The sequence below is a fragment of the Acinonyx jubatus genome, chromosome D1 (assembly GCF_027475565.1).
Source record: "Acinonyx jubatus isolate Ajub_Pintada_27869175 chromosome D1, VMU_Ajub_asm_v1.0, whole genome shotgun sequence".
NCBI classification, from domain to species: domain Eukaryota; kingdom Metazoa; phylum Chordata; class Mammalia; order Carnivora; family Felidae; genus Acinonyx; species Acinonyx jubatus.
This window is the reverse complement of record NC_069390.1, coordinates 16,851,030-16,876,196: the sequence shown is the minus strand read 5'-3', so window position 1 is coordinate 16,876,196 and position 25,167 is coordinate 16,851,030. Positions and strand designations below refer to the sequence as shown.

General features: G+C 36.2%; 1 protein-coding gene across 22 annotated transcripts in view; it reads right to left on the bottom strand.

Annotated features, from left to right (window-relative positions):
• The window catches only part of PHF21A (PHD finger protein 21A), a 191,782-nt gene that overhangs the window by 151,798 nt on the left and 14,817 nt on the right, over positions 1 to 25,167 (bottom strand). For 16 of the 22 annotated variants that reach the window (XM_053203252.1, XM_027072797.2, XM_027072790.2 and 13 more), the window contains exons 2-4: positions 12,034 to 12,074; positions 10,533 to 10,644; positions 4,768 to 4,911 (exon numbers count right to left, since the gene is read on the bottom strand). In XM_053203252.1, the coding sequence (XP_053059227.1) occupies positions 4,768 to 4,821 (54 nt within the window). In that variant the 5' untranslated portion in view covers positions 4,822 to 4,911; positions 10,533 to 10,644; positions 12,034 to 12,074. Of the gene's footprint in view, positions 1 to 4,767; positions 4,912 to 10,532; positions 10,660 to 12,033; positions 12,075 to 25,167 lie in introns of all 22 variants that reach the window. The other 6 variants (XM_027072792.2, XM_053203249.1, XM_053203250.1 and 3 more) reach the window with 2 other exon arrangements.

Here is a 25,167-nt window from a genome sequence, read left to right as displayed (position 1 = left end):
CAATTTAAGCAAGCTGGATGTTCCAAAAGCCAAACATCCCTTTAAAATGTTGTCATTGTTTAGAGTCCCAAAAGGCCTGGAAAGAAGCTGCTTCCATAACAAAACAGGCCTGTTTGTATACAGCAAAGTACAGATTTGGCAAGTCTGTTGGTTTGGTTCTTAACCACAAAAGGAGCCTAGTGTCAGATTCGACTTTGCCACTATCCTCTGGTGGGGCGGAGGGGGGGAGGGGTGTACTAAGTGGAGCAGTGATGCTCAGTATTTATTTAAAAGTAAGGAAGTGAAGGAACAAGACAAAACTGTACCTACCTGGGTTCCTCTGGAAAGGAGAGTGCTACCAGAATACTTAACGAGAAAGACCTTTACTTAGGAAAGCAGAAGTCCAAATAAATGAAAAGGAAAGAAAAATGGATGTCTGTTGACCTAACCCAACCTCTAAAAGCATCACTGCCCAAAGGTAACAATACCCGGGGAGAGAAGAATTTGAAGGATAAAAAAATACCAGGCTGATTCCTAAAAGTATCTGGGAATAAGCTGTTCCCTAAGTGAATTTTTCATGTAACTAAAAAATCTGTCCCTCTCTTTGAGTGACAAGGTACTTTTACATTTTTTAGTCATAAAATATTTCTAAAATATGTACTTAATCTGCCTTCTTAAATAGAAACAAAAGTCAGCTTTTATTGATACAGGCATGATTATATCAATTAGTATACTATTCCATAAACAACACAATAGGTCCTTACAATAAAGGCCCCTCACTGCTATGATTTAAGGAGTTCTCAGGTCTGCATTTTAGTTTTTTAGTCTACTTTTTTTTTTTTTTTTAAAGTAGGCTCCACTCCCAACCTGGGGCTTGGACTCACAACCCTGAGATCAAGAGTTGTATGCTCTACTGACTGAGCCAGCCAGGCACCCCTTTCAGTCTACTCTGTAATGCCAAGGAGTTAGCTAGCAAATCTTGCTAATATTATTATGTCTCCTCCAAGAGCCCTTGAACCCCAACTCAAATTTGCTACTTATGATCTGCTGTGTGATATGCTCAATGAACTAATTCTAAGATGATCGAATAGGTTGTAATAGCTTAAAAAATGCCCCTTGAGTAAAATGTATACTCTCTCGTGAGTGACTTCTAATATTTACTGTAGACGGTCAAGAGTCTTAATTCAGGTACTAAGATACATTCGGGATAGCCGAGGTTGGCAACAGAAGGTATATGTTACTATATTCTACTTCATATGTGACAGGAGTAACTCTTCTACATGCTGGCCTTAATCTACAAAACAGTAATAACACACATTCTAAGAGTTCAGTGAAACTGAAACATGCCTTATACATACACATTTTTGCCAGTGCAGCCTCAAGGGTAGCCACACTCTTCAATGAAAAAGGTCCTTGGTTTTGTTTTTTTTTTACCTTAATTACTAGAGAGTTGGCTACTACACTAAAGTTGCCTTTTTAAAGCCAAAAAAAGGTTTTCTTCCATGACACTGGAACTTAAAAACCGACTGATAACCACATTAAGCCCTCATTCTTGGAGGAAATAAATAAACCAATTTTTCTATCTATAAGTAGTCAAGCTGCATTTGAGATAATCAGAGGCAGGTCAGGACATGCTGGGCAACTTAACTAGACCATCCAAATCCCTAGTGACTTTAAGCTGACACCGTGTTATCAACGTTAAGCTACTTTCTTTTGCAAGAATGCAGCAATTTTTATGAGAACATACTTTATGCCAAAGGTGGGCATAAACTACAGCCCATAGGCAAATTCTGCCTACCACCTGTTTTTATAAATAAAGTTTATTGGGACACTGCATTGTCTGTACAGCAGCAGAGTAGTGACAGAGACCATAAATGACTCGCAAAGTATAAAAAATTTTACTATGTGGCCCTTTACAGAAAAAGTTTGCTAACCTCTGCTTTATACCAATCTGCGTTTCATGTAAAGTAAATACTCCAAAAGTTCAAATATGGCTTCTATCAAATCTGTGTGAGAATAATCAAAAGGCAATTTCTCAAAAGAGATGAGATGCCCATCACAAACCATTATGATTTAAACATTTACTCCACATCAACCATGTGTACATTGCTAGTTTCTTAGCCATCTCCCTGTCCATAAAGAACAAAAACATACGTCTACCACAGCAATATTTTCCTAACATGCGTCTATCCAGTAAACTCCGTTTCAGCCCTAATTCCATCCCTTACTGGAAATACAAAAGGGTGGCTTTTGCTCCGGCATTTAGTCAAATATATGACCTGGCTCTGGCCTCAGCCTAATAGCCAGTGCCTACTTTGATGTCATTTCTGGCATTCCTGAACTCGTCATGATCAGTGATCATGGAGCTTAACACATGCCCAACCAGAATAACAACATCAGATTTACAAACAAGACAGGTCACTTGTATTTACTGCGAATACTTAATTTTTTCCCAAAATAATATTCCAAATGTAATTACAGTGAAAATGTTTTGTAAGTATATAAGTTAAAAATATTAGCCATCAACATATAAATGATTATTATTGTACAAACAAAATATGTAATAATTAAGGATGACTATAAAAGCTCTGATTTATGCTAAAAAATAGTTAAATATAAGGGGAAATAGGCGATGTAAATATTAGGACACTGGGATAACTTTCAGAAGAATATTATATATATCCCTTTTGGGCCAACAAATTAAATTAGATTTTAAAACAAAAAACATTAAATTTTTTCATAATTGTAATTTTCATAAAATGCTATGCTTGAATGGAAAATATAAAACAAAATAATATGTAATTTTTAAATTAATGTTTATTTTTTTTTAAGAGAGAGAGAGAGACAGAGCACAAGTGGGGGGGGGGGGGGCAGGCAGAGAGGAAGACACAGAATCCGAAACAGGCTCCAGGTTCCAAGTTGTCAGCACACAGCCTGACATGTGGCTTGAACCCATGAACCGTGAGATCATGACCTGAGCCAAAGTAGGATGCTTAACCAACTGAGCCACTGAGGCACCCCCCAGGTGCCCCAATAATATTTAAGAATTCTCATTTTTAGTAATTTAGTTCAATTTGTTTCTTGAGAGGAGGAATATCTCCTGAAATCATGTACAACTTTATTAAATATCTTTGATCCATACAAATTTCAGATTGATTATTGTTCTCCAGAAATTTCCTCTGTGATGATGTAAGCTGTGAACAAATTGTGAATTTAACTGTTGTCATTTTCCATTCAGCCAAATTAAGTATTCCACACACCTCTTGGTTAAAATACTTACAACCTGGGAAAAAGACAAACTTATTTTTATAAACAGATTTTTATTCCCAATTACTAACAGAAGCAAGGCCAAATGAAATAAAATGTGCATAACTTATTATATACTAAATTTCTTACAATTACCATAAAACAAAACACTCTTCGCACAGAAAAGCCCACCTGTACACAGCAAACTGTAAGACTACTGCTGAGCAAGAGTTTAACAGATCCAAAGCAGCAGCAGGGATTCTGAACACACAGAGACTTTGTGTGTGTGTGTGTGTGTGTGTGTGTGTGTGTGTGTGTGTATGCCTTTGAAGCTTTCCTGTAAATTCTCATCCACCTTAATCTAAGCAACGTGCAAATTTAGTAGTTATCAAACCCCCCAGGTGTGTTACCAACAATTTCAGAAGTTAACCTTAAACTATTCAGGTAAAACAAGAGAAACTATACCTAGGAAAAACACCTTTAGAAAATTAGTCCCCTTCTCCTTTCTACTCCCATGCCCCAAACATTCAAAAGTAGTCATTTCATTATCATTTACCACTTTTAATTGTGTGTGTGTGTATGCATTTATCTTGAACCTAGGACCACATTCAGCTAATGTCTAGAAAAGGGATATAGACAGTGATATTCTGCTTACAAAAATAAATGTTAATGAGGCTGTTATTTAAGGATACCTTTATGTCTGGGTTACAGTTATATTAAATAAGATGTATATACATATAAAATATATTATACATATTTAATATTTTTATTGATATTATATAAAAGTAATTATTAATGTAATTTTACTTATATACTTTTAAGATTTGTTTAGCCTATGTATACCTGAGGTAAATTGTAAGAATTGTGAAATTTGAAATTTAAACATGGGATGTTTTGTTTACTAGAGATTGGAATCAAGGTATAAAGCTGAGTTATGCATAAAAACTTTGGTATAAATGACAGTCAAACATGTCTCATTACTTAAAACATACAAGTCAAGGCACATGAACAAAGTCTTCAGATGAACCAAAACACAGGATAAAAATAGCTTTTTTTTTTTTAACACCTTTGGCATATAAAAAAAACATGCCGTTGTTTTCTCTAGAAAGGAAGCCAGGAATATTTTATTAACGTTCTTTTTTCTTTTTAATTTGTTTTGCAAATGTTTATTTATTTTTGAGAGAGACAGAGACAGAGGTGGAGGGGCAAAGAGAAAGGAAGACACAGAATCCAAAGCAGGCCCCAGGCTGCAAGCTGTGAACACAGAGCCCGACGCAGAGCTTGAACTCATGAACCATGAGATCATGACCTGAACCGAAGTCAGATGCTTAACTGACTGAGCCCCCGACGTTCCCCTAAAGTAAAGTTCTTAAAAGTATTATCAGTGAGTTTGTTACACAGTGATAGAAAGCCAACGACATGGCTCTTGGACAACTGTCTGAAATACTGTTAAAAACTCCTGAAATTCAGAGATGGGCCAGTTTACTAATCTTAGCCATTACTTAATAACACAACATGGGAGAAGCCAATAATGGAACATACCTGGTGAACCTGAATTTCCACTTTAAGAGCCTCCTGTAGAGTCTGCAACTCCATCCTCCACCTTCTCCACTTTCTCTTATGTCTGCTAAGTCTACAGTTTCTTCAGCCTCCGTTTAAAATAACAAACTCCTCTTCTCACTGCAGCTGTAGAGATCACAAGATGTTTTTGGTAACAAAGGAAATATTCATATTAAATAAGTTATATTAGTTGAAAATTATTTGATGTTCTAACACAGGGCATGACACTTCCTAAACAGATTTCTTCCCAAAATGAATAGTTTTATACTGAACTAGTATCAAAACTTTCTGGATTTTATTCTTTGAACATTCCTCTACAGAACACTTCAAATAAGTAAGAAATGGGGGGAAAAGTGCGTACTCTGGTCATGAAGGCATCTAAGCATGCTTAGATGCTCAGCACTGTGGTACATACACATTCTGAGGATACAGAGCTGAACAAGACCACTTCTGCCCCAGATGAGCTGGGAACCTAGAGGGCGAGACTACAACCACCCAGGACACACGGTCTTAGAGACACATAACAACAGGGTTCTATATTTTTCATCACACAGAGTGAACTGGGAAGTTCAGGGTCTCTCAGAGGTTAAAGAAGGCCAGGGTACTTTCATCTGGATGGGTTCTCAATACTATTTTAAAAATAAAACTGAAAACAGGAAAATTCTGGTGTCCCTTAAAGGTTTACATTTACCGAATTAATACTTTACACAGGCACAATGCAATGTAACTGTGCTCTCCACAAAGTTAAGACAGGCATGTTAAAAAATAAATCTATAGAGGTGGTGGTCTAGCAGATTAGACACTTCCAGCTTGACAACGAACACCATCTTCTTCAAACCCGTCAGCGCATCTCTTGTGGCTGTGTGTGTAACTGCAAGTGGGATAATGTCAAAAGTCTAGATTTGTGAATGTGAACCCTCCCATTCTGCTCTGCTCATCAGTGTTACAATTTACATGAACTCAAAGGCTAATTTCTCTTTTCATTTTTTTTCTTGAATGTGGCCTTAGACGTGATTTTAGGTACCCTCCCAAAGCAAAAGTTTGCTTTTGCCAGAATAAATTTAAACTTTACTTCTTTCTCTTTTCTTCTTTGTAACTATAAAACCTGTAGTAGTTAGAGCAGCTTTTCAGCATTCTTACAAACTGAGGAAGAGAACAATCGGGAATTTAGAAGAACCACTACTCCTTAAACCAATTCAATAAGATTCATAATCTGTGCACTTTCCAAAAATTATTTATCTATGAATCAAGTCCGTATTCAACCTAATTTTTCCCTGACTTAACAGTTATAGTAGAATCATTAACTGTACAATGTATTCCTGTGAACATTAATTTTCATTACATTTGCTTAATCTCACTAGACTTAAAACATCACTGGCAATCTCTCCCCTAGGATTTATGTGCTATGTTATGTAATCTCAAAACACTCTAACTTAAAAAACAGTAAGTTTCAAAAATGTAAAATTCCTTCAAACTTACATATATGGAGACTAGGAAAGGACCACTGTACAATGATACTATCGGCCAAAAAACTTATCAACCAAAAAAAGCATTATGTTTAGGGGAGATAATTTGGACAAGGAGACATATTTTGATGAACAAACTACAAAAGCAGTTTTTTAGCTACTTACTATCTTAGAAAATCTAAGGAGCTGTAATAAATATCCGCATCATAAAGTTACTAAGACTAATAACTGTTTTTGCTGTCATGTAAGTTTACAAACAAAAGCAAATGCTAAGACTATACTATCACTCTAATTTTGCTTTTTTTATAAAGATTTTATTTGTAAGTTATCTCTACACCCAATGTGCAGTTCGATCTTAAAACCCCAGGATTGAGAATCACACGCTCTACCAACTGAGCCAGTCAGGTGCCCCCAGTTTAATTTTAAATGCTAAAAACCACCTCCCTACTCAAACTTGTAACTTACATGTATTAGAGTTATTCCTGAAAACAGTACCTGATTTAGTTGAGTTAGTTTTAACTTTTGCAAGGTACTATCAGAAAATATGTCCAAAATTGATTCCTTATAATTTTTGTCAAATTAAGAATCACTTTGAAGTTAATGGGATATTTTCAACAATAGAAAGGCCATATTTACTTTTACTGGTAGTAACATAAAACATCACACTTCAAGTCAAGATAAAAACTCTGGAAACAAAGGGCAGGTTAAAAACATGGAGAATTTACAATATAGACACTTATACATAACAAAGGGTTAACATAAGTTATATATTGGGAGTGCTCACAAATTAATTTTAAAAATATGAAAGAGCAACTCAGAAGAATAAGAAGGGCCAACAAACATGAAAAACATCCACCTTCAATAGTCACAGAAATGTAAATTTCAAGAAGGTAAGTTTTGTCTATCAAACTGACAAAGACTTGTAGAAATAAGAATACTCTGAGCTGTCAAGAGGACAGGTCAGGTGGCACTTTCGTAATTTGCTCCTGGTTTTCTCTGGGTGGTAGCACTAAAGGTTATTTACTTTCAATTTTTCAGAGTATTGATGTTTTAAATTTTTCCACAGAAAATATGCAGTTCTTTTTAAATTAAAAAAAAAATTAACTGAGCATAGCTAAAGCCTCAGAAAATTTGGTAGTGATGAAACAAAGTGTTCAGGAAAAGAAAAAGTAAAACCAGGATTTAACCTGAAGGCTCTAAATGTCAAAAAGTGCCTCGCAGGATATGAAGCCTGTAACTCAAGTTAATGAGGAGCTGACAGCTTTTATTCCTTCATCAGATTGTTGTCTGCTTATTAGAGACACAAAGAGGCACAAAATTTTATTTGGCAATGACTAAATGCCAATTATTCCTTTTCTTTCAAAATAACACTGAAGGGTTAAAAAAGTGAGTGGCTTGTTATAGAAAAACTTACGAAGGGATTAGAAGATTCATTTTATATCCTACATCTTCAAAAAGTTCTCTTTCTGGATAGCAGTTTTAAGAGACTGGTCTCAACCTCTAGGAATAAATTATATACATATATTTATAGCTTACCAAAACAAGGCAAGAATGTGTTAAATCCTTTTAAAAAATATTTTGGGGGCATAGACAACTTATGTGCTGTCATATGAAGACTATTTGGGGGCAGTTAATGCATCATAAAAAAGGTTTTATTTACTAAATTTGTAAAAAGATGATTTATCATATTTTGACCAATTCCAGTAAGTTAAAACTAACAAACCAGTTGCTACAAGGTAAATATAAACAAACTTACAAAGCAGTAATCGACACACTCTACGGAGATACCCAGAAGCTCTAAATGCTACCGTCACAGAGGGCAATTGCCTAGCACAATATACCAACATCTGTTACCTTCAAAATGGTACATGTCAAACTACTGGGACACCTAGCGGCCTCTCACCTTCAAGTAACAAAAAAACCAAAAACATGAACAAATAAAAACTCCACAAACCAACAAAATAAAAGTAATAACCAAATCCCACTAAAAAAGGAGCTGTGCTATCTGGAAAGAACACTCACTATCCCCCAAAAAACAAATGAACAAACAAACAAATTTCATTTACTTGCTGTGTAACTACTCTCAGCCTCAGGGTTTTAATTTGTTTGCTTATAAATCAGAAAAATGGGAACAGATATCATCTACTTCATCAAAGCATTAGGAGTTTTAAAAGGGATGAACTTCTATGAAAAGCCCTTTGTAAACTACAAAGTTCTACACTATTCTTAACATACTTAACTCTTGTTCATACACACAAACTTTGTAATAAACTTCTCAAAACAGTATATTGCTGAGAAGACTGTATGTAGGCTTTCCTGTTATCCAATTCTCTAAGAAAGGGACTTCCCACTATTTTACCAGGTATAGTCCTGCTTAGAGATATGTGTCTTTCATTAGCAATCTAATGATGTAGTGATGCTGTACCTCTGAACTGACTACTAAGAAACAATGCTTTGCTCCTGAATTGGAATAAACCTTTTTTCCAATCAAAACTCAAGTCATCTATCAAGTTTTCTTTAACATTAAGACTATAAATCACTGTGCCCTCAGACTGCATTCCCTAAAAATGGACAGCTCAGTGTTCTCTATACCAAATATTTACTTGGTGTAAGGTTCCACTTTTTTTTTTTTTTTGATTAAAAGTAAACTCCACACCCAACATGGGGCTCAAACTCATGACCCTGAAATCAAGAGTCGCATGCTCTACTGACAGAGCCAGCCAGGCGCCCCTCTACTTCTTTTTTTAAAAAATTAAACAAACCTACTCTAAAGAGTATTCTGAGTAATACACAGATCAAAAGTGGAGTCTTGGGGTGCCTGGCTGGCTCAATCAGTACATGCGACTCTCAGGGTTGTTAGGTTCGAGCCCCATGTTGGGTGTAGAGATTAGGAAAAAAAAAAGTAGAAAGTCTTGACAGATTTATGTGTCCTTACTCATCATATGTCTAATACTAAAATATTAAGTTTCAATTTGTACAAAATAGTCACTTCTTACTGTGTATCTAGAATGCTAAGAGATACAATATCTTTAACTTTTAACTAATAGTGCGAAAAATTATTACAGATACTAAAAATAATAAACTCTTTAGAAACATTTATTGAAAACTAACATCTGGGGCACCTAGGTGGCTCAGTCAGTTGGGCGTCCAACTTTGGCTCAGGTCATGATCTGGCAGTTCATGAAATCGAGCCCTGCGTTGGGCTCTGTGCTGACTGCTCAGACGCCGGAGCCTGCTTCGGATTTTGTGTGTCCCTCTCTCTCTCTGCCCCTCCCCTGCTCTCACTCTCGCTCAAAAAAAAAAAAAAAAAAAAAAAAAATTAAAAAAACCTAACATTTATTAATATGAATAAAAATTACATTAAGAAAACAATGCAATGCTTGTTTCTTATTCTCATGGTGGCATTTCTTTGATGACACTCCACATGTCAACAGAAAAGGCTACTACACAAAGAGCCTGGCAATCCTGATTTCAGAGGCTACCTTCTGAAGCTGCCAAAGTTCCTCTGCTCAAATCCTGGTATTAATAGCTGTTGACAAAAATCACCTCAGCTAGTGAGACTGAGGTTTCCTAACCACTGTATGAGATTTATACATGCATACACACACAATTAGATTTATGACAATGTCTGAATGTGTTTGAATATATATATCTCTCCTCTCTGTGCTTTGGTTTTTTGGGGGAGAGGCTAGATCCTCATTTAGAAAAAGAAAAGGAATACCTACACAGGTCCTACCACTGCAACACAGGGTCAAGTCAGGTTTCCCAACAGCACCCTCTCTTTCCCAGGTCCAATGCAGGGTCTGTATCTCTCCCTACCACCGATGTTCATTCTGATATGTAGTTTCTACCTCAGCCTCCCAGGCCCAGGCCTAGCCAACACACACACATTCTTCTATTTCTTACCCTTTACAGAAATCAAGCACATCCACTAAAATCATCCCAACTATACCCAACAACAAGAACACTGGGAGTAAATTTAAAAACTCAAAGAAATTCAGAATGAAGGAGGCTGGAGAGGAGTGTCTAAGAACATAGTGACAATGAGGCCGAGATTTTAGAGTTGGTTGACATATTTACTAGAATGCTATTTAATGATTAAAAACAGTCCTGGCCAGAATCATATACATATTTACTACACAAAGGGTAACACAAGAGTATGTGGTGGTCTCGGCATAACCAGTAAGAATTTAATAGAAGTGGAAGTTATGGGAGGATAGATTTCAGATCAATTTAAGGAAGAGCTAAGGATTAGAGCTGTACAAAAAAGGAATGGGTTACCTTATGAGGTAGTGGGCTCCCTGTCATTAGAAGTATTCAAGAATGCTGCATATCATATCCCCCTCTTGGAGATTCACAATGCACATTAGCATATTAAAGGTTCTGAGAAGTCCTGCAGTAAAGAAACCTGTTTAACTTTGTTTAACGCAGCATTTCCCAAATTATTTGACCACAGAACATTTTTCCCACCCCCGCCCCACCTCAATAATATTTACTCATTTCTGTGGAACTACAATTGCTCAGAATACATTACAGAAAGTAATGAGCTACACTTTTTTTTAAAATGTAGTATTCAATATGTACCCGAGTAACAATCTGACAGGGACACAGAAGAAATTGCCACACTGGTAAAAGGCTGGAAGAGAAAGCCCTTAAGGTCCCTTCTCTAAGATTCTGTGATTCTATCACATCTCAAAGAAAAGGGCTACAGGTTCGTGATTATTTATTTAAAAAGGTTCCATGAGGGAAAGGCAAGTAGAATAAAAAGGTAGTCAGATGTCAGGTTAACTGGTTCAAATGCCTCCCTTTCATGTTCAAAGCCCAATCCCTAAAAGATAAGAGAAACACCTCAAGGACAGTAAATTATCAAAATGAAGCCTTAACCAAATATCTACTCCAGCCACTAAGTTAATTATGAATTGAGAGAGAGAATTTAAAAAACAAAAACAAAAACAAAAACAAAAAGAAGTAGCCTTGCATCAGGGAACTATCCTATTCCAGCTCTCTTGTTTATTTTTTTTTTTATCATAATACATGCTCTCCAAATAAGGTTGATATTTGTTTGATTCTTAGTCACTAGACTGCCCTGCGCAATGTGCAATCCTGAATGAGACATTCAAAAAAATGACTGAAGTGTGACAACTTATAAGCTGTTAGAGTAGATATTAAAGCAGGTATTAAGGAAAAAATGTGTTTGCCTCTATGCCCTCACACTGCTACGTTTCACTCTCTCTCTTTTTATTCTTTCCTCATTTGGAATTATACAAACAACACACACTGAAAATGTACCATCAGACATGAAGCCAATCCAACATTAAATTTAAGGATATAAATGCTTAGGAGTCCCAAATTTCAAAGTCAAGGTTCCCACAGTTACATTAACCTAGCCATTTCACATATATACTAAGGCCATCAAATTTAACAGCATATTAAGTAATACAAAACACAATAGGAACCTTAACTTTTGAAATTCCTGACTTCAGAATTTTCAGCTCTAACCACTGCATTAAGGACATTTTTGGCAAAGGGGACCTTTACATTTTAACAGGTTATCGAATGTAGGAACATGCAAGCCTAGCAGTATTATTAGAAACACAAATGCATTTGCGATATAGCTATGTGAAATTAGACAAAAATTCACTTTCACTCAGTGCAAACAGTAAAGCCTCATTTCTGGGAGAAAGCTTTTTTGCAAAAAAAAAAAAAAAAAAAATCACTGAACATTTGAATTATTACCCAACTAGCATCAGGCACACTAGGCCTGCCTCAAGAAAGGACTTACCAATTTTGGGGAAACTGGCTGTCCTTCAGCTCTCTTGCTCCCTACAGCAGAAGAAGGGGAAAATGGAATTAGACTATAAACACAGATTTAGGACATGTCATCAAAAGCTGAAGACTTAAAAGATTTCTATCAGATTTTAAGAAGAAAAAAACAAAACACACAAAAATCCCCAAAGCTTTAACCAATCCCACACCCCCCCCCAATCCCCAAAAACAGAAGAGACATAGTTTTCACAGCAAGGAAAAAATTCAAAGGCAGTTAAATCTCTAATTTTCCATTTTTCATTTTTCCACAGTTTTTTCAAGACAAGGAAAAGTAGTTGACAGTTTCCCTTTCCTAAGAGACACACAGAAATAAAAGGTACCTCATCTAAATAACACACAAATACAGGCTCATCTCCAACAAATGGCCTTCACTGTTCATGGCTTTATACCAGCAAACGAAGCTAACATCACTGGCCCTTAGTTTGGTCTATTTAAAAGGCTTTTTTTCAATTAATCTCAAAATGGACTTGTCTTATATAAGCCTTTAAAACTGACAGCATTTTACCCATATCGTAATTTCAATTACACTTTTCATTCACATCCTTCAAGTCTCACCACTTCAGACTGTAAACCACACAACACAAATGTGCCTTTCTCTATGCCACGTTTAATCAGTGATAGAGCCAGAAAGAAAATTAAGGTTTTGGGACCTCAGTCTAATGCTCAATGACGCTTTTATCAACTGTGTTTTTTTGCTTTTTTTTTTTTTAAGATTAACTAAACTCCATTAAGCTGACTTCAAAGTTAGAAAAGTCAAGTCAGGCTATATTGTTTATTTTTAACTCATCATCCCCACCCCAAACTTCTTTTTTAGTTAAAAAAAACATTAGGAAACAAAAATTAAAACTTTTCTCCTAATATTTTAGTATTAAGTTATATAAATTCCACATGACATGCTCTGAAACTTCCCTATGCTTTAAACACAGTATGTTTGTTGACTGATGTTACTCCAATAGTGTTCTCATTTCAAGGGATATTTCAAAAAATCTTGTTACCCAGATTATAAATTTTTATTTAATCATGTATAGTCACACCAAACATACAGTGAGATAATTTAAAAGGGCCCCAATTCATGCAGTTAACACTTCCAAAAGAAATTCAATTTGCCGTTTTATCCTGCCTTTTCTTTAGCAGCAGTATTTCTGAAAGTTCTCAAGTCCACATAAATGGCTATTTTAATCACCAAGATTAGAATGACTTCAACGAAAAAAAAAATCATGCAAAGGTCTGTAGAATGATGTGGTTATTAAAAAGCAGATTTTCACAAGGAAAAGAAAAATTGTAACTGTGTGGTAACTAAATGTTAAGTAAAAGTTTAGATGTTAACTAAATTTACTGTGGTAATCATTTCATAATACGTACACATACCAAATCATTATGCTGTACAACTAAAACTGACATAATGTTATGAGTCAATAATATCTCCACTTTAAAAAAGGGATTTATTAACATTACAGATGGTACCTACAGGATTCTGTACTACTCAGAACAGTACCAGGCACGTAGTAAATGCTCAATTAATATCTGTTAAATGAACGAATTGAGTGGACCCTTAACTCTTCACTTATTTTCCCTATTAAACATTTCTCGTTAGCTCTTTCATGCTGGTGATAATTTCTTATGCATCAATCTCCCACAGCATTATTTGTTAAGTGAATGACTTTGGATAAAAACAGTAGAGATGTTACCATTTTAAAGCATAATGAAAGGGAAAAGATTGATATATTGTACTAAATTAAGAACTTCTGTTCATCAAAAAAAAAAAAAAAAAAACACCATTAAGAGAATGAAAAAACAAGCCACAGAATTGGAAATGACAATTCCAACACATATAACAATGGTTTATAATCAGAACATATAAAATATGCTGAAACTCAAAGTGATCAGGATAGGATTAGGATTTTTACTTTTACTTATGTGGCATTTGAGAAAGCAGAGTCACATCAACTCTTCTAAACAGTCATATTTAGTAAAAAGACACAATGCATGTACACTTTATCTCTAGGGCATTTTCTCCAAAAATCAATCGCAGAGTTAATCCCAAATTGATAAAGAATTTTACCATGACATCATGAAACCAATGTATCATAAAACTACTCCTAAAACTGCTTGCAGGGACTGCAGATAGCACATAGGAAATCAAAGCCTAAGAGGTTAAGTGACTTCCCCGAAGGTCACACACCAATTGGTTGTAAAGCTGGAGAAAAGCTTACAGACCTGGAGATTCCTTTGACCGAGCTGGCCTTTCCACTAGACCTCACCGCCTCTTAACCAGGCACAGCAGTAACACTTCTAAGAAACAAACTATAGTAAATCCTGGCAAAATATCTTTGGAAAAGTCTCCATATAAATTTTTAAGGAAAAATCATATTAGTAAGCTATGTAGGGCAGGTCTTAAAATTTGAGCTCCCTTAAGCCTAAGGGATCCTCATGAATGGGTTTCAGAGTGGTCTGCCAACCCTACAATACTATATGTTAAGTTCTGTACGTGTAAGAATTCTGGGAAGAGGACCCACAGCTTTAATAAGGTTTACAAAGAGGTTCAGATACCAAAAAAAAAAAAAAAAAGTCAATTATTTTTAGACTAGTGATTCTTAAACACTACGCATCACAACTACCAAAGTGTTTCTTCTGAAGACTGATTATTAATCAACTACCCTTTGGAAACTGATGAAAAAGAAAAGGTTTTATTTCTATAATTTAGTAAGACTGAGCAAAAAAGATGTGTATGTAAATGTGTATTTTAACACTATCTGTATGTAAAATGTATTTAGGTCTGAAATGCAAGTTTGATTTCCTCATGTTAAGCTGATTTAAAGTCCACTTAATTTGTTTCTCACATACTCTTGACACTCATAGCTAAGGTAGTTATGAATTTGAACCATATCTGCTTAAAATTTTCAAATATAGATTTTTTTCTTAAAAAATACACTCAAAACATACAAGTGGAACTAAATGAAATTATCTTTGCTTTTACAGATGAATTTTATCTTGCTAACATAACTTCCCATGATTTTTTGCAAACTGAAGATGGTTCACCTCTCCAGAACTTCACAGGTAGCTGCTTTAATTAGAGCTGGTAAAGAAATGAATCATTCAGATTTCTAATATGGTTGTAAAATTTAAAATATCATCAATAAATCAGAGATGATTAATAACCACTTAAGTACCTTTTGTAAAAATATCTAAAACCTTTGTATATGAAAAATATAAACAAATTCTACAGAAAAAAGGTTTAACATTAGATCGTTTTAAATTAGGCTAAAATTCATCCCACTACAAGTTTGAACAATTAAGTTTATAGTCTGTGCTCAATCATAAATTTTGATAAGGGACTAGAATAGCACAGATAATTGTCATTCAAAGACACTTTAAAATGTCACCTTACGCAGAAGATTCAATCTCTTCTCTTCTACTACACCAAGCTGATACACTAATTTTATATACAATAAGTTTTGCTGCTTTTTATCTGCCCTTCCTAACTTCCAACAGAAAGCATAATAAGTTTGAAGTAAACTGAAATGTAAGTAAGTACTCAAAAGGAAAAACAGAATTCTGCTTAATGAGATTTAGTCCGTTAGGTCTCGATGTCATAATCATCCCGTGTCCCCCCATCCCTCTTAATCTTACTCTCTCATGGACATGTCTCTAGCACTCCTCCCCTCAGTCTCAAGAAGCATCCATTTCCCCCTCGCTAGGATCATTCTGTTTCTTCCATCTTAAAAAAAAAAAAGTCTCCCTTGACTCCATATCCTTCTCTAGTTACTGCCCCATGTCTATGCGCCCATTTATAGCAAAACTCCCAGAGTTAACCATACTCATTGTCTCTAGTTCCTCCCCTCTCATCCTCCATTGAACTCACTCCATTAGGGCTTTGCCCTCCGTTCTTGTTAAGATCACCAATGACCTCCCCATTGCTAGAGCCAACAGAAAAGTCTCATCCCTCACTTCTATGTTTGATCAGTATTATTTGATCCAGTTGATCATCACTGCCTTCTTAAAACTCTCTCCTGACTCCCAGGACACCACTTGATCTTGATTTCCTCCTAATCTCTCTGGCCACTCTTCTGGATTTCTCATGCTGGTTCGTTCTCATCTCTCAAGACCTCAAAATGTTGAACTGCCCCAGGGCTCAGTTTTTGGAACTCTTCTTGTTAGGTAATCTCACCCACTCTCATGGCTATAAAAGGACCTGTACACTGGCGACTCCCAAATTTTTATCTCCAGCTCAGACCTTTCCCCTGAATTTCAAACTCATATACCCGACTGCCCACTCAACACTTGTCAAATAGGTTTCTCAAGCTCAGCAAGTTCAAAACTAAATTCTGGACTACCTATCCGTTCAGGCCAAAACCTTAAAGTCATGGTTGACTTCTCTGTTTTCCACATCCTATATCCAATCTAACAGCCAACCATCTTGCCTCTACCTGAACAATACACAGACTTTGACCACTTGTGTCACCTACCACTTCAACTTCTACACTACAACTTCATTGGTCCAAGCCACCATCACCTTTAACCTAGATTATTACAATAGCCTCCTAACCTCCTTCTCCAATTCCATCTTTGTCTTGCCACAGTCTATTCTCTCAGCAGCCAGAGTGCCTCTTCAAAACCCAAGACAGATTTGGTCACTCCTCTATTCAAAATCCTCCAGTGGCTTCCCATCATACTCAGAAAAAAAGTGTAAGTCCTTTAACATAGCCCACAAGAGGGGCACCTGGGTGGCTCAGTAGGTTAAGCATCGAACTTCAGCACAGGTCATGATCTCATGGTTCAGGAGTTCAAGCCCCGCATCAGGCTCTCTGCTGTCAGCACAGAGCCTGCTTGAGATCCTCTGTCCCCTTCTCTCTCTGCCCCTCCCCCATTTGCACACGTGCATGCTCTCTCTCTCTCTTTCAAAAATAAATTTTAAAAAAACATTTTAAAAAATTTTGTAATGGCCCACAAGACTCAAAGTGATTCGGGCCTCTGCTACTCTCAGACCCCATCTCTTCCCCTCTCCCCACTGCTTCATCTGCTCCAGCCATTCTGACCTCTTTTTTTGTACTTCAGAAACTCCAAACAAGTTCCCTTCTCAAGGCTCTTCTACTTGCTTTTTCCTGTGACTGGAACACTCTCTTCTATCAAATATCTTCATGGTATACTCTTTCAAAATGTTCAGGAAATATACAGCAGTTCCAGGAGTAGAGTAATAAAGTAAACACTACAACTGTCATCAGAATTGCTCCTCTCCCCAAACTTCTGTGAGGATGTTCTTTCTTCTACCAACAACACCCTTTTCACCTTCTCTCCACCTAGCCAAATCTCAGGCAGTCATTCAGGTCCAGATAAAGACTCAGTGATAAATGGAGACCTTCCCTATAACCATCCCAAATCCCAGCGATTCCTCTCTTTGAATTCCCAGATAGTTTATCATCACTCACATTCATCTTAAAATTTAACCACATACGGTCTCACATTGTAACTTACAGGTCTTATTTCCCTGACTACACACACACACACACACACACACACACACACACAAAGCAGACTAGAATTAATGCCTTGTATAAGTCATTCTCAAACCTTGATCAGGATAACTCTAAAATTTCAAAAAATACATGAATTCACAGGCTCTACCCTTAATGATTCTGAATTCATGTAGTCTGTCTTAGAGCTCAGATAGCTGTATTTTTTTTAACTTCCCCCAGAAGAGTCTGATGGGCAGCCAGGATTAGGTATCATTGCCTTCTAGTCCTCTATTTCCTTCAGTACCTAGGAAAGTAGGCCTTCAAATAGCCTACAGCTAGAATGGACACCCCAGAGTACCAAAACCATTCCTTCATTCCACAGGGGAACAGCAATCCAAGAAGTCTAGATGACTAGCCAAAAGCTACAAAGATAGCAGGAGGCAAATCCCAGCCTAAAACCCAGATTTACTGCTCTCAATCTAGGAATCCTTCCATTATACCGTGCATAAATAAATGAAAGTAATAAAAATCCACAGTTCACATATAGGCACAGTAAACAGTGATTTCCTAATACTTGACCAGTGATTGCAATGTCCAACCTCTAAGAAAGTGCACGTTATTAGCTTCTATATGCTTGAAAATGTGAGCAACATTAGCTGACAAAAGACTTAAGAGGTCAGAGAGTAATTGTGGGAAGGCTCACAAATAAAAACATAACTTTTACCAAGTCTTCTTGCAATTTGTATAAAAACCTGTAGAATCATTTATTTTGTAGCTGAGAAGTACTAGAAGAAATAAATGGGAAGAAGAAATCTTGCTTCATCATGCTATAAAGTACAAAAATCCTTATTCACAAGCTTCCACAGCTCACAAAGCTGTAAATGTTTTTGGAGTCTAATCATAACATAAACTTCTTAATTACAGATCAGACTTAGTAAATCACCCATATCCCAAGATAACTCAAACTCTTATCTTAATAATCAGTTAACCCCAGGACCAAAACTCTTGCCATCGACAACAAAAAAACAACTCAGCTACCTATAAGGCGTTACAAAGGAGTCTGGGTTTATGCTGGTGTACAGGGATTTAAGCAAGTGTCTCCTATTAACACTAATGGGAGTTCTGGGTGTAAACCATAAGCACCAAGGAGGAGGATCAATGCCCAGCAATGCATCTATGAAAACCCTTCCTACTGCACTAACTGCAACTACTGGGACTTGTTCTCCCAGAAATGGGATAATAGACCCAAATTCCTATGTCTCTAAAGCACAAAGATAATTCAAACAGAAGTCATTAAGGAAGGTCACCAGTAAACACCTGATTTTAAAAATATACAAGAAAAGGCTAAACTAAAACAACTGACACACTGAGGAAATTTTATAAAATAGCACCAACCAATACGCACAGAAGAAACTAGTGAATTGCTGGAGACAAAATACCTCTTGCAAAAATTCAACAGGATGAAGACAGCCAAATTTTTAAAAATTAGAGCACAGTAAATCCAACTATAGCCAGAAACACACACACACAAACAAAACAAAAACTCCTCCCCTGATGGAGCCCTAAGTACACTACAACCCTTGCTTTTAAAACACAGAAGAAAACTCCTGCTGCACTGTTAGCCAGGAATAATCACAGAGTACTTCCAGACAAACGGATAACAATCACAAGCTGCCAAGGACGACCAAAAGTAACTAAATAAAAATTATTGCACCTTATTGTGTTCCATACTGCCTCACTTCTCAATATAGCACTGCTGTACTCACCAGGCTGGAAAATGAGCAGGTGCCTTTCAGGCTATAGAAAAATTAGTGACACACACACACACACACACACACACACACACACACACACCAATCACAAACACAAACACAAAGAGAATGATATTCTTTCACTTGAAGGGGTTTAAGAGATGCAAGGCTTTGCTGTAGGCCTAGAAAACTAAGAGTAGGCCTTACCGAAGAAATGAGGAAAAAGGAAAGGTTTACTCCAAATCCACATTCAAAGGCTAAAAGAATTAACATTCATTTCAATTAAAATGCTTTGGCAACAATCCTTTTTTAAAAAAAAAAAAGAGAGAGAAAATTAAGATTTGCCCCGTTTTTAACCCCAAAAGAAAATGAGAATCTTTTCTCTCTACACAGGTTTAGCTCCACAACACAAATAAAAGAGAACCCTGACTTAAGGCCTGAAAACTAAAAATGGTTCCAAACACTCATAGTACAAAAAAAAAAAAAGAAAAAAAACCTATGTAGTCCAACATATTGATTCTTTATCATCACTGCTATCATTAATGAACATTTAGCTTTTTATCTGCATTTTGAAATGTCAATGAGAAACTGAAAAAGCTACAATATGCTGGAGATTTTAACTTTTGAAACAAAAACCACAAAGAAACACGAGTCTGAAGCATAAAGCCTCAATCATGCTGATAAGTGGTCCTAAAAGTTGAAAGTGAAAGCAATATACACCAAAAGAAAAAAAAGAAGTTTGCTTGATATTAATGCTAGCCTTTAAAACCAAAAATATGTTCTGTTACAGAAGACTGAAATCAGGGCTTCCATTAACCTTGTTAAAAAAAAAAAAAATCCCATGAGCATGGATTTTTTTCCTAAGTCTCTTCATCAGAGCAGCATGGGGTCCCATTAGGCACCCTATTTTACTTTCACCTTATAAATAACGTTAGCTATTCGCTATTTCCATGGAAACCAAGTACAGAGAAACCCACTTAAATGAATACCGGTTAAAGGAATAAGTTTTATTTTAGAAAGATTTTGCTGCTCTAGATGAACTCTACTAGGGAATACTATAGAGTCGTCTTTAGGTATAATTTTTAAAAATATATCTTTGGTATAAAGGAAGCTTATTACAGGTCCTATTAAATAAGTACACTCCTTGCACTAAACTAAATATGCCAAACAGCATCATAACATTGAAGATACCTTTTCAATGCACTGCATGCGGGTTTAGATGCACAACACCCAATGACTATGCTTCCTCATGCATTGGGGTAGAATAATTACTCCTATGGGTCTAATTTAAACTAATAAAAGCAAGGAAATTCAGAAATAAGGCTACCATCACCTTGCAGTGACTAGAAATGAGCAGGCCCCACAACTGCAGGCACATGCACAACTTACTACTCCAAAGAGAAGTGAACGAGGGAGCAAATAACTTAAGTTCCTAATCACTGTTATCAGGTCCAGGGATAGCAGATAATCAAAATTCCCTCTTCAACAAACTATTTTAACAAGTAATAACATGTATTCCTTAGTCAATTGATACATACACGCAGATGAAATAGAACCAGGTGACACAGAAATAGAACGTTCAAAGGAAAAAAATGCTGAGAACAAGATTTTGTAATTTCCAACTTTAAGTTGCCCTACATATTCTAGAAAAGACCATTACTGGTAGCTCATACAAAAGTTGCCAACAGGCAAGTGTACATAAAATAAAATGAAACTAACAAGGATAGTAAATTCAAAACTAATAATCCAGAGTTTCTAAAGACAGAAGGGGTAAGAAAACTAAAATCTTTCTAGCAGTAGTGGCTGATGTCTTTAATAAGTTCAAAGACAAATTATGAAAGCAGTATTATCCTAAAGTGTGGTTACCAGTATTAAATTTACAATGTATGAAAAGAGTTAACATTCTCACACACATTTTTTTCCAGTATACCAACAGATCTACTTGTACTGCATGTTTTAAAAACATAAAATTACTTTCCTTGTTATGTTTCACACACTGTAAACATTGGCAAAATGATAACTGTTGAAGTTGGGTTAAGAGGTATGTGGGGTTTGCTAATATTATTCACTATGCTTTTGCATATGTTTTTAAATTTCCATGAAAAGAGGTTTTTAAAAATCCTACAAAGTGAAAACTCTTTTCTCAAATATGTTTTTCAGTATGTATAACTATGTAACGGATGAAATGCCTTGGATAGATCTTAGAAGCTACTGAATTTAAATCCAATATAGCCATTAACATTTAGCCACAGCTAATTTCCAAGTTTTACTTTTCTTACCAAAACAATTCAGTTAACAGTTCAAAACCACTAGGAGAAATCTGGAAAAGGTCTATTTGCAACTACCAACTAATGAAATGCCAACAATGCCTAAAAACAAGGCATCACAGCCACATTTTGTACTTTACAGACTAAAGAAAGAAATTCTAGGGGCAGCTGGGTGGCTCAGTCGGTTAAGCGTCCGACTTCAGCTCAGGTCATCATCTCGTGGTCCGTGGGTTCGAGCCCCGTGTCGAGCTCTGTGCTGACTGCTCTCAGAGCCTGGAGCCTGCTTCAGATTCTGTTTCTCCCTCTTGACACCCACCCCTGCTTATGCTCTGTCTCTGTCTCTCTCTCAAAAATAAATATTTTTTTAAAAATTTAATAAAAACATTTAAAAACTAACCATTACGATAGCATTTCGTTTTGTTTTTAAGAGAGACAGAGTAAGATGGTGGTGGCTTTGGAGGGACTGATCAAGAGCAGACGGGATAGCGTACACAGAGAAGAGATGGCAAAGAGACAGTAAAGAAAAGGGGAGAGGAAAGGCAACAGAGGGAGTATGCGTAATAGATGTGCACCTCTCTATAACACAGTTAACGCACCCCTGAACCAGACAGGTTTCCACGTAAGTCTAACAGTTCAGCCCGGGCAGCAGTGGCCCACCTTTTACAAATCGGGTAGAGACAGACTGATTTTCAAAACTGTGCAATTCTTTAAATCAACCCCAAAGACCTCATAGGATCTACTTCTAACTCCTGCATTCATTAAGATGAAATACACTTCTAAACTTTCTAAAATTCCATTCACCCAAGAGAAGCCAACTTTTCTAAGCCCTACATAAAGAAAATGTAATACTGTGCATATACTATGCTAATTCTAGAACTACAAGGCTTCACTTACTGACCACTCTAGCAACTGTAAAGTAACATTACATTTTTTTTTTTAATTGAAAGAAAACCATACGGTAAGTATCGCACTTTATCAAAACAAACTTGTTGGAATTTCTGCTCAGAAAGCAGAAACGTTGTTTTAGGAACACAGACAAAATAAAATCTAGTAAATGCTTCTACCCACCTACTAGGCCTTTATGAACTGGTACAGTTGAGTAAATAAGAACAAAAAGTTAATGGAAGCTATTATTCTACTTTAACTCAAATGCTCATCGGTGGTAACACATGCCATATTCAGTGTGTTGTGATAAGCTGTTAAAAATACATTTGTTGAATCCTAGGGAAAAAACTCTACAGATCAAAGATCAAAAAGTTTCAGATCCGAATTCGTAGTGAATGAATAAAATTAATTCTATTTCACACTAATGATCATTCCCCCTCCCTCAATTACTGATTTCACTTACTAGATACACACACACACACACACACACAGACACACTAATGGACATATTAAAAACTCAAATACTTTACCAAAAAAATCTTAATTCTAAGATCACTGTAAGGAAGAAACTTAAAGAGTTGCTTTTCTTATGATCAGCTTATTCTTAGGCCCAGTTTCTAAGCTCAATATAGGTAACATATGACAATTAAATATAGAAAGAAAATAACAATTACCATAAGAAAAGACCAGGCACCAGATGAGAGGAAATTTCACAAAGGCAAAATGCCCAAAATCAGAAGGCAAATAAATGATGTCCATCGTTACTAGAAAGCGTGTGTGTGCCTCCACAATTGTTTCCCTTAGTTATCCCACCCAAGCCTGTGTTCTCAAGGGTTAAACACATAATTTATCCTGAGCAGCCAACCCAGTGGACTTACCAGCTGATTAGGACTTTAGACTTTTGAGTTAGAATGCCTAGTCTACTACTGACTCCACGCTAAGTGACATATTGTAAACCACATTACTATGTTGATGCAAAAAAAAAGGCTTATATCACTAAGTCTTTTAGTAAGCATAAAGTGCCCTGAGATATTTTTTTAAAGTCTGTTAAAACTGACATATTCCCACATATTTTCTATTTCTCCCGGAACTTTCACAGACAAGAACTCATTAGATACACTTTTCCCATCCATACCTCTTCTCACCATGACATTTCAGGAAAAAAACCCTCCTTTCCAGCTAAGCCCTCCATATTTACTCTTTCCCCATAATCTTCTAGTGGGACTATAACCATAACACTGCTAACAGCAGCTATTGCTTATCAAGTGTCTTCAGATTTCCTCATTTTATCTTCACATCAATCCTAGAAGGTTGGTACTATCATTCCCACATTGCAGATGAAGAAACTGAAGTCCAAATGAACAGCACAGTGCTCGTATAAGAGACATCTTTGTTGAAGGGAACATAAATAATCAGTCTAAGGTCACACACTCAACTTTAAGTGGTTGTACAGAGATTCCAACCCAGGGGTCAGACCACAAAGCTCAGGCTCTTTTCCCGCTATGCAACATTTGTCTGAGGCCTTGAGAAGCGAAGAAAGGAGTTGGGAATTAAGGTTAAGTTCTAATACCTAACAACAGTTACCATTTATTTAGTACTACTATGTGTCAAGAACTTATTGTAGTTTGTACATTAACTTACCAATTCCTCGTAACGGCCTCTCGAGCTATGGGTACTATTAATTATTCATGTTTTACTTATGAAGAAAGAGAGGCAGAGGTACAGAGGGTGAAGTGATTTGACCATTATCACAGAGCTACCGTAAAGTGGCAAAGCCAGGATTTGAACCCATGCAAACTGTGTCGACCTGATACTTAACCAGTGATCTTCATTTACTTCCATGCTAAAAACTTCCCTTCACCGGAATTGCATGAAAACAAAACTTCTAACCTTTCCAACAAAATTACTAAATTGTAAGCCTTCGTGCTTTGACTAATTAAGAGAAAAGTAGTAGTACTCTTCTAAACATGCACACCAGACTTCTTTATAGGCACAAGGGATACGCCCCTAGTGATTAGATCATTGCACTGCTCAGGAAGTGGCACACTGTAAATCTGGTTAAGAGCCCCTAGCCCATCTCTCTCCACACTCAGACCCACGCTAACCATGCACTGCAAGGAACAGGCAATTCAGAGATGTCCCAGTGCAATCTCCTATAAAATGAATGTCACTCTGGAAGTATCCAAGTGTGTATAGTAGTACCCTTCCAATACCCTTTCTTCTTCTTCCCAAACACCATAAAAAACACCACAAAAGGAATGAATGAATCTAAGCTACTTAAAAATCATAACAAATGTCCAATGATAACTACAAATTTAAATGAGAAAAAAAATGCAAAATTCTCATAGTTTTGTAACTTGTCCAAATTCTACATTCAAAAAAGGATGGGCCTCAAAAAAAAAAAAAAAAAAAAAAAAAAGCCTAGCCCTCTTTGAAAGTCTCAATTCTTAAGACTATCTTATTATCATAAATGTGCCTTGAAAGGTGAGCGAAAAATCCATTTTTACCTCAGATTCTGAATACTTTTACACACATATTTAAAACAAAAATCATTGCTGTTGCATTACAAGTTACTGGGCTTTTCACCCTAATATCTACTATTATGACAATGTGTTTTATTACATAAATAAAAATGAGCATGGATTTAATATTGGTATACTAACAAGTTATGGGTAAAAACAAATAAATACAGAAGAACAGGACTGGACCTAGAGGTACTGAGAACTTGACACAA